The sequence below is a fragment of the Gadus morhua genome, chromosome 4 (genome assembly GCF_902167405.1).
Source record: "Gadus morhua chromosome 4, gadMor3.0, whole genome shotgun sequence".
Lineage (NCBI taxonomy): Eukaryota > Metazoa > Chordata > Actinopteri > Gadiformes > Gadidae > Gadus > Gadus morhua.
Window position 1 is genome coordinate 32941440 of NC_044051.1, and position 11008 is coordinate 32952447.

An 11008-nucleotide genomic window follows, 5' to 3' on the forward strand; every position below is an offset into this window, starting at 1 on the left:
TCTCTGTCCCCAGCACATTTCAAACCAAACTGACGCCCTCTCGTAACACTTCTATCCTGCATGTCTATCTTTTTATTTTTTGCTTGTGTTTCCAGCATTTATTTTCTTCATGGATGACGTAAACCCATTGGTGAAACACAACACTGCCATTGTGGCAGTTCCATTCGCAACGGAGATTGCGCATGGCTAAAGGTTACAGTGGCGGCGACTAGCGTCAGAAGCAGAACCATCAGCTAAGAAGGTTCTATGAGCGCTTCAGACCAATCTTACCAACGAACAATGTATGTAAGAGATCGTAGCAATGAACGTTTCGGGAAACACGCTAGAAGTTAAGGTATAATTTAAAGAAGAGGATACGAATGACGTAGCGCAATGAAGGCTCTAAGAAGGTTTCGGGAAACCGGGTTTGACTCAGAGAGAGACGGTGGAAAGCCCCAGAGGAGCCGTCTCTCTCATTGCGTGTCACGTGTTTTCTGCTAAAACGAAGGTTTCGTTTCGCAGCGCAACACACACACACACACACATACACACACACATCGTTGTGTATTATCGAACATAAAAATATAGCCCCCCTTGAACCTTCCCTAATATGAGTCAAACCACAATTTGGCAACACTATAATGACCATCATCTTTATCCAAATACATGAAGACATTCGTTGTGACACGCATTCATGTTTTTGTTTTTGTCTCAACTTTTTTATTCAACTTAATCAAATAGGTTAAGTCAGGAGAATGCCTAACAAAGATCCAGGATAATAAATCACTGTACACAGAGGAACGAGGACCACCGTTCAGCGCCTTGTTCCCCGTGATAGATACAAAACATATAGAAACAAAACTCAAACATGAACTTAATAAACTGTTCAGTTACACATTCAGGGAGCTAGCTTTGGTTAAACAAACATAATCCTTTCTCCCCCTTAGACCTCTCTGTTACAAACACATACACGCAAACACAGATGTACGCGGGCACACACACACACACACAAACTGTCACACAGTGCATAGGCAAAACATATTAAAAAACATATTTTTCAGTTAAAGTTCTTCAAATATGTGATGAACGGATCGAAGGTAGTGTTACTTTTCCCGTGAAAAGATTTTTCCATTAAGCATGTACAGATTCAATTTTCTTCGATTTTATTGATTTCAGAAAAGTGTACATGATTGCGAAATATTAACTGATAGTAATGTAAAGTATGTATAGTATATTAGTATGATAAACCGTATCCTCGAAACATGCTATAAATGTGCAATTGTATAGCAATAAACCAAAAAGAAACACAGAAATCACACTTTGAAGAATGTAGTGGAATCTAATTATGTATAATGGCCAATATTTTTTAAATTAAGGGTTATTTTCCTAATGATTTCTTGTTAACTCTTGGCTAAATGACAGCAGTACAACATTAAACTATCACAGATCTCACATAGTTGAGATTCTAATTCAGGAAGCATTAGTCGTTTGGGTTGCTTGATTATTTTATTATTAAACAAAAGTCCTTGTCTGTTTAATTTACAGGTTATATGATCTAGGGGGCAGAGTTTACACCTCCTTCATGTAAACATGGTGTTACGACCATGTTTACGGCTCGGAAACCACAACAAAGCACGGCGACAGACCAGAGTTTAAATCCCGAAATAAAGTGTTTTACTTTCATAAATAATTGTTGAAAGTCTGGAGAGTAGCACATGTTGTCACGGGAAGCAATCCCCCTTCTGAAGCTGAAGGCATGGATTTAAAGCACACCTTCGCAGGTGTGCACAATTAACTTGATTGTGCCTGTGCACCACCAAAATACCATTGCACTCCAAGGCCAGTGGGGGTGTAACAAGTTCAGTGTAGCACACACCTGTGACCACTCAAAATGGAAAGCCACACCCACAACACTGATCACTAGTGTGGCTCACACCCACAGCACTGATCACTAGTGTGGCTCACTACCACACAAACAAAAGTTGCTGCCTTCACCTGGCTAACAACCTACACAGGTGATCTACAAAAGTGGGTGGACCACCATCTCACTAAAGGTCAGTTCCACGTACAACTCACTCATTTAATAAGCATCAAAAATGCTGATCTTCACACAAAGTGGGCATGTCCACACAGATATAACACCACATGCTTTCTGTTAATGAACCTGCACTGACCAGTCAATCAGCAGCAATTAGCTCTCACTAAAGGCTACACGTACAAAAGCTACAGATTTCTTAATGAACAGGTTAAATACATGGCTCAAAATTGCTCCAGACAAAAGAGTGGTGAGTATGGCTGTTTGTCAAAAATCGGTAGACATGTTGACGAGGAAAGCAATCCACAGACCTATTCGAGTTAGCTAGAATAACCTTACCATCTTCTGAGGCATACCGGGCTCGAGGCTAGCATGCCTTCTCCACGGGGTAGCCTCTCCACACACTAATCTTTCCAGGGAGTGCAAAAACCAGTTCTAAAAACAGGTCAAAACGACCCTACTCAGATTAACAACAAAGAAAATTGAACAAAAAACTCTGGTCCCGTCTCCCTAAAAGGTTCAAGAAGTCTCGGACGTGCCCCCATGTTAAGACTGGCTCGGAAGCTGCAATAAAATATGGCGACAGACCACAGAGTTTAAATCCAACAGTAAAGTGTTTTACTTTCATAAATAATTGTACGTTAAAAGTCTTGACAGTAGCACATGTTGTCACGAGAAAGCAAGCCCCTTTCTGAGGCTGAAGGCATGGCTTTTAAGCACACCTTTGCAGGTGTGCACAATTAACTTGATTGTGCCCGTGCCCCACCCAAAGACCATTGCACTGCCACTGCAAGGCCAGTGGGGGTGTAGAGGCGTGTAACACATAATCATAATCTGCAAACACCCCCACCTTCTGGAGCTCAGCTCTCGGAGGGATACGGAAACAGGGTTATCATTAAATACCAACCCATTCATGTAATAGTAAAAAAGTGAGTGAGTTATGAGTGTGAGAGAGTTATGAGTGTGTGTGAGTTATGAGTGTGTAAGTTATGGGAGGGATATTTTTTTTAATGACAATGTATGTACAAGAAAAACAGCATGCATACTCCATGAATTCTCGATTTCAAGTCAACATGCTGCAGTTATTGCTACACACATAGAGATATAGAGCTACTGTATGTCAATGGATTTTTGTGGATAGCTTCTTATTTTGTTATTTACGTAAATATTCTCTACAATGCTGATTATCTTTTAACCTTCATCATCATTCAGTTCTCTGATATTCTTCAACCTGTTGATGTCTTGGTCAGAGAAGACCCCTTTTCTTTAACCTGCATTAGGTTTTTTACTGACTTGACAAACAATTGTTTGCGTTAAAATTGTCTTGGATTTTCACTTCTTCCATGTTTTTGACAGACTGTCAAAAACAACTGACATTCTGTCAAAACTGTCGCCATATACCATGGCCCACGACCTCTGAGTTTGGTCATCTCTGTCATTGTGTCCAAACAGAAATGCTGCCCAGCAATAGCTGGCTGGCGGCAAAGATAACAAAACCCTCCCTAGACCCGCTGCATTTACACACTGACAAGGAAAAATACAGACACAAAGGATACAACCGTTTGAAAGTCACTCAGTCTAGAGACCACAATCCCACCATGCAGCAAGGAAGGTAGGGAGGGAAGAGACTATAACCGACACAGAGACACTGTGGAACCATAATCATACAACATAAACCCAGGGTAGAGGTCCTGAGTGAATGTATGCTGGAAGGTGTGGATGTGTGTCAGTGTGTCTGAGGTCCCTCCTACATCTTGGGACACTTCGTAGAAGGACAGAATGCCAGCAGGCTGGTCCAGATACACTCCTATTGTGTTAGAGCAAGAGGGGACAGGTATGCCTGTTTGTCTACCGTTGAAGTGGGCAGAGAAAAAATCATCACCATTATTATCATCACAATGAAGACACCAAGACATGTTGTTCTCTCCAAGCATGCTATCATCCCCACATCCTCTCCTTGTGATTCCTCTGTATGTCACTCCTATATCCACCCTTTCCTTCCACTCTACCTCCCAGTAACAGCGGCCAGTCATGCCCTCTCTGCACAACACTTGTCTACAATAGTCAAATCTTTCTGGGTGACCAGGATACCCTTGATTGCATCTAAGCAGTGTCACCTCTCTGTTGTCCTCAGACAGAGAGAGTTTTCTGTGGGCTGTGTTCGGGTCCAGTGTGAGTTCACAAGCATCTGACGGGAGATAAAGACATGATTAGGCTGCTGAGCCGCACAGAAATGCCTGCATGACGAATGGTGCATGCATACAAAGTTTCATGCATATTGCACTTTCCTAGTGGAAATAGCAGCCTGTTGAGTATGCTGCACTTGAAAGGCTTACTATAGTGCCACCTATAGTTAATTCTGGCCCATCCTTGCATCCATAACTCATTTTAAGAGTTTTACAAACCTGCCAATAATTTTATTTTGACCATGTCGATTTTGAGATATGGCCGAATTTGCATTATTATATATAAATAATAATGCTTACGAATACAATAGGGTTCCTACGTTTTTTGTAGGACCTCAAATAATACTAAGGAATACAGTAGGGTTCTTATGTTTCGAGGCCATGTATCATGTATTTCCGGCAAACTTGACAATAAACCAGATACATTTTATGTCATGTTTTGAGTACAAAAAACACATAATTACTATATTCGAAACATTATGTTATGCCTCATAAAATAATGGTAGTAATGATATCATTTATAAAATAAAACAATGACAAATCTTAGAATTATTTACCAACATTTATAATAGTCCTAGTAATAACGCTGAAAAAAAACATTACAGCTATTATCAATATTATTATCAATATTAAAGATAGGATTAATTGTGATTGTGATCGATAACAATATTAATATACGTAAGATAATTGAAGTCAACCATCTTTTTTTTTCACAGTAGCATTTAAATTAACTTACATCACCTACTGCTGTGTACATGGACTTTCCATATAAATAGTTGGTGTGTGTTGTGATGAAGCAAACAAACACTTACACTTCTTTATGCCTGGTTTCAGGTCAGGCACCTTCTTCATCTCCATGTTCAGAGTCTCCTCCAGCTGATCCATGGATCTCCTCAAGGTCCCTACATATGACGGAGGACGGACCTCCACCGTCATCCAGTCCCTGCTGGATGGAGGATTCTTCAGGGATCTGAAGGCCTGGAGGAAGTGGAGGTGGTCTTTATTGTGTGAGAGCTGCTTCACCTCTGAGCTTCTATTAGTCAAGTCTTTTATTTCCTGCTCCAGCTCTTTGATGAGGTCTTCAGCTTGTTTCTCTGTGACAATGAGTTTCTCTTTAACTGCTCGATAGAAATCATCCTGGCATTTTGCAATGCGCCGCTTCAGAGCGGTGAGGACCTGCACACCATCGGCTATCGCTCTATTTGCCTCTTTTTTGCTAAATTCTACTGTGTCTTTAATCCCCTGAATCATTCGTATTCTGTTCTGGATCATCTGCTGAACTTCAGCCTCTATTTTCCCCAGCTGGGCCATCTTCACTTCATACACCTCCTTTAGAGGTACAACAGGGTGGAACGTGTGGTCTGTCTCTGTGCAGGTCTGACACACACACACCTGTTCAGTCTTGCAGAAGAGCCCCAGAGGTCGGTCGTGTTTCTTACACATCCTATCCATAGGCTCGACCAGCTGATGTTTCTTCAGGCCTGTGACTCTATGATGTGGCTCCAGGTGGGTTTGGCAGTAAGAGGTTAAACACACTAGGCAGAACTTCACGGCCAGCTCGGTCCCAGTACAGATGTCACAGGGAACTTCTGCAGATTCAACAAAAGGCTGCTCTTTTACTCGTACAGACTTTTTAATCTGAGCAGTCAACTCTGATAAGAGTATATTGACACGTAGATGAGGTCTTGCGTGGAAAAGCTCGTTGCAAAAAGGACATTTGCACTGGACTTGTTCATCCCAGAACATATTAATACAGGTTCTGCAGAAGTTGTGTCCACATGGTGTTGAAACTGGACTGCTGAACACATCCAGACAGATGGAACATGAAAAGTTCTCCTCAGACAAGGAAGTGTAAGCAGAGGCCATTCCTAGACACAGACGACAAGGTTTATGCATTGAAATAATTCCATTATTTTTTTTAATTCCATAACGGGAAAAGTAGTTTTAACTTCTCTCAAAGTCGTGATGCTTTACTCACCTTGTTGTTGTTTCTGTCTGTCAGACTGTTTAATGTGTGTTGTTTTTCTCCTTATAGAGAAATGGTTCCACGTCGGGTTGCTTTGGTTTATGAACCTTTGGTTTCGTTTCCTCAACCTGACGTCCACTCCTCTCCTCCCCTAACGCCTGGCTCCTCCCCTAACACCTGGCTCCGCCCCCACGGCACATGAGCGCACTGATTCAATGCGCACTGTGTGGCTTCTTCAAATGCGTTGATGTGTGTTCTCTTCTTTCGGGAGTTATAGTGAGCCGGTGCAGAACGAGAGATTTCCTTTTGCTTTTTGAAAGTTTGCCCCGTTTGAAGAACTAGTGCACCCCCTGCTGGTAAAAGTGGGTATCACACACGCACACACCCACACAGACACACAGGAAAAATGTGACACGTATTCACTCAACATTCCTTGTTGTTTAACACGTTTTTGCCTTTATTCAACTTAATTAAACAGATTAAGTCAGGAGAATGCCTAACAGAAAGGTCCAGGATAAGATGAGCCAATAGAATCAATGTATACAAAGGAACGAGGACCACCGTTCAGCGCCTTGTTCCCCGTGATAGAAACAAAACATACCGGAACAAAACGAAAACATAAACTTTATCAAGAAACTGTTCATTCAGGAAGCTAGCTTTGGTTCAGGAACACACATTATCTCTAACCCATTTACTCTATCTGTTACAAACAGACAGACACGCACAAACACAAACACACAAACACAGGGGCAGGTACGCGGCCACACACACACAGGAGGAGGAGGTAGAGGAGGGTGAGGAGGGTGAGGAGGAAGAGGGGGGAGGGTGAGGAGGAGGAGGTAGAGGAGATGGAGAGTGGGTGAGAGGAAAAGGAAGGAGAGGATTAGGAGAGGAAGAAGAGGATGAAGAGTTTGAGTGGAGGTTTTTAGGGACAGGAGGGGAAGGATGAGGAAGGGGAAGAGAAAGGGTGGGTGAAGAGAAAAGGATGGGTAGGGGGAGGGAGGAGGTGTTGAGGGAGGGAGGAGGAGGGATGGAGGAGGAGGGGGAGGAAGGAGGAGACAAGAGAGAGGAAGAAATAATACCTAAACCCTAGAATAACGACGGCTATCCACAGATACTCAAATGAATACGTAATCACATGTCAGTGTAAACCTTATTTTCTTGTTTTTAACTGAATCAATAAAGTTCTTTTTCGATAATAGCATCTGCTAATGACTCAACAGCCGGTCTCCATGGTGACGGATGATGAAGAATTGTCACCTTTGGGTGCTGGGCCTACGGTGCTTCCCTGTCGCCCCGGGCCCAGCTCCGCTTGGTCGCTGGTCGACGGCGGTGAGCTCGATGAGTGCGGAGAAGATGAAGGCCGGCGTGGCACGCGCTGATGATCCAGCACATGGTGACGGCGGACGCCACCTTGGGCAGCGAGTTCCTGGCGCCGATGCTCAGCGTTGTCACGGTGATCACCGTGGGGACGCCCAAACAAACAAACAAATGAATAACAGCAACACATAGTGAAACAGGGTCTAGAGTTTGAATCTGTCTCTTCTGTCCAGTTACCTCAGTGTGGGGCCCCGTCTGAAGCTAGGGCCCCGCTACACGATGCTTACAACCTGAAGCGATCACTAAACCATTGAGCAGTGCACATTTAACCAGTGGCGTGCATCACTCTGCCAGTCTGCAGACTCACATGACAACCGTAGTCTTTGGGGAACACAAATCTAGAGACAGAGGATAGACGGACGCAGTGTGATCAGCTGCGTGTGTGATCAGCTTCAATGGTCGAACAGCTTCCCCAACCTGACGGTAAAAGTAGGCATTACACATCAGCTCGGTCCTGTTACTAAAAACACAAGTAGCACTATAAACTTTATACGAGTATGAGGGGCAATTCGTTGGGACACATACAGTATCTAACAATCCTTCATGTTTGACACGTTTTATTTTCTTGATTCAATTTAATAGAATATTTAAAGACAGGACAATGCCTGACAGAAATGTTGAAGATAAGATAAGCCAGTGTGTTTGTGTGTGTTTTTTAAAATCTGAGCTAATCAAGTTCAGGTTCTTAAAATATTTGACTAAACAATTATTTTTTTTTGGAAATCTGAAGAAAAATGATTTAATTGCGTATTTATTGTATGATATGATAAAAAGCAATATCCTCCAAACATCATGAATGAAAGCATTTTAGCAATAAACATGAAAATATTTTTTAGAAACTAAATTGAAGAATACGGTGGAACTTAACAATTTACAATGGGATATATTTTATAATAGTCAAGGTTATTATAATCCTTGTTAAAAGACAGCAGTACAATATTAATGCAGTTCTCTCAAATCTGATATTCTTATTCAGGAAATATCATTAGTTGTTGTTGTTTGTATATTTTATCATCGAACAGTGTCTTAATCTGTTTGATTGACAGGTGAGATGATCAGGGGGGCAAAGTTTGCACCAACCCGATGGTCACCTGGACTGAGGAGTGGATAGAGAGGCTCTCTAAAGTTGCAGCCAGCAGCAGAGTAGATATGAACCCTGGCTTGCACATCATAGAAGGAGACAAGACCCTCATCATAATCAACAAACACCCCCACCTTCTGGAGCTCAGCTCTCGGACGGATATCAGGGTCCTCACCGAATAACAACGTATCCTTTTTGAAGTAAAGAGTCCAGTAACCTGTTTTAGGGCTGAATATGATGCAACCTTTTCTGTCTATGGACTCTCTGGCCACTCCTAAACACCATTCAGTCTTGTCTTTAACCTGGACCTCAAAGTAAAATCTCCCTGAGGAGAAGCACTGCCTTGTGAGAACACATGTATACCGATTAAATCTCTTAGGGTTGGTTAGGAGTTTTTTCCTTACACCTCCATAATGTACTTGTTTCCCATCCTCAGACATGATGAGCTTGGGATAAGCTGTATGAGGATCCAGAGTCACATCTACTTCATACTGCTGGACCCTTTTCAGTTCAGCATCACGCAGCTTCTTCATCTCCATGTTCAGAGTCTCTTCCAGCTTATCCAGTGATCTCCTCAAGGTCCCTATGTATGACGGAGGACGGACCTCCACCGTCGTCCAGTCCCTGGTGGGTGGAGGATCCTTCAGGGATCTGAAGGCCTGGAGGAAGTGGAGGGGGTCTTCATTGTGTGAGAGTTGCTTCACTTCTGAGCTTCTATTGGTCAGGTCATTTATTTCCTGCTCCAGCTCTTTGATGAGGTCTTCAGCTCGTTTCTCTGTGGAATTGAGTTTCTCTTTAACCGCTCGATGGAAATCATCCTGGCATTTTCCAATGCAGCGCTTCAGAGTGGTGAAGACCAGCAAACCATCGGCTATCTCTCTATCGCAGTCTTTTTTGTTTAATTCTACTGTGTCTTTAATGCCCTGAATAATTTGTATTCTGTTATGGATCATCTGCTGAACTTCAGCCTCTATCTTCCCCAGCTGGCCCACCTTCACTTCATATTCCTCCTTTAGAGGTACAACAGGATGGGACCTGTGATCACCCTCTGTGCAGAACTGACACACAAACACCTGTTCAGTCTGGCAGAAGAGCTCCAGAAGTCGGTCGTGTTTCTTACACATCCTGTCTTCCAGACGGTCCATAGGCTCGACCAGCCGATGTTTCTTCAGGCCTGCTACTCTCTGATGTGGCTCCAGGTGGGTTTGGCAGTAAGGGGTGAAACACACTAGGCAGGACTTCACAGCCTTCAGCTGGGTCCCAATACAGACGTCACAGGGAACTTCTCCTGGTTCAACACATCGCTGCTTTTTTGCTCGTAAGGACTTTCTAAACGGAGTAGCCAGCTCTGATAAGAGGGTATTGACCTGTAGGTCAGGTCTTATGTCGAAAATCTTGTTGCAAACTGGACATTTGTACTTGACTTGTTCATCCCAGAACTTAGTAACACAGGTTCTGCAGAAGTTGTGTCCACATGGTGTGGAAACTGGACTGCTGAACACATCCAGACAGATGGGACATGAAAAGTTCTCCTCAGACCAGGAAGTGTTAGCCATTCCTAGACACAGACGACAAGGTTTATGCATTGAGAGCAAGTCCATTATTGTTCTGATTCCATAAGAGAGTTTTAAACTTCCCTCAAAGTTGTGCTGCTTTACTCACCTTGTTGTTTTTTCTGTCTTTAAGACTATTTAATGCGTGTTATTTATCACACATGTCGGGGTTCTTTAGGTTTCGTTTCCTCAACATGACGTCCTCTCCCCTCCTCCCCTAACACAGCTGGCTCCGCCCTCACGGCACATGAGTGCACTGCATTAAAGGCCCACTATGCAACTTTTTTAGCCAAAATTACATTAAGTATGCAGGTTGAGAGTTATGCTGATGGTTCTGCATCCATTTCTGGGTTGATTGGTGGGTGTGTCATTTACCCATGTCGCCTCTCCAGTGAAAAAGCGCATATGCAACTTGATCTGTTCGGACCGACACAATCCGGATGTGACGCAGCGGAAGTATCCTCGAAAATGTAGTCAGATTGTAGTTTCGAAAATGCTTTACGGCACAGAAACACACCCAAACATGGCACCGGCTAGATATAAACAGCCAGTTGCGAGGCAATTGTTGTCCGAGGTAGGAAACCCAAACGCCGCCGTGTTTGGATGCATGATAGAGTTTAGATCGGGTTAGATTAAATAATCTCGGATATAAATAACGATCTCATCTCATCGTCATCCGTTTATCCGGGGTCGGGTCGCGGGGGGAGCAGCTCAAGCAGGGGGCTCCAGACTTCCCTTTCCCGGGCCACATTGACCAGCTCTGACGGGGGGATCCCGAGGCGTTCCCAGGCCAGTGTTGAGATATAATCTCTCCACCTAGTCCTGGGT

At 43.3% G+C, this 11008-nt stretch overlaps 1 protein-coding gene across 1 annotated transcript; it reads right to left on the reverse strand.

The window, feature by feature from the left end:
• Positions 1 to 670: 670 nt before the first annotated feature.
• Positions 671 to 10393, reverse strand: LOC115541728 (uncharacterized). Its single transcript, XM_030353577.1, has 5 exons — positions 10290 to 10393; positions 8575 to 10185; positions 7446 to 7544; positions 5013 to 5567; positions 671 to 4202 (listed from the first exon to the last, which is right to left on the reverse strand). The coding sequence occupies exons 2-5, from the start codon at positions 10181 to 10183 to the stop codon at positions 3643 to 3645; spliced, it is 2823 nt and encodes a 940-aa protein (XP_030209437.1). The 5' UTR covers positions 10184 to 10185; positions 10290 to 10393; the 3' UTR covers positions 671 to 3642.
• Between the last annotated feature and the right edge of the window lie 615 nt (positions 10394 to 11008).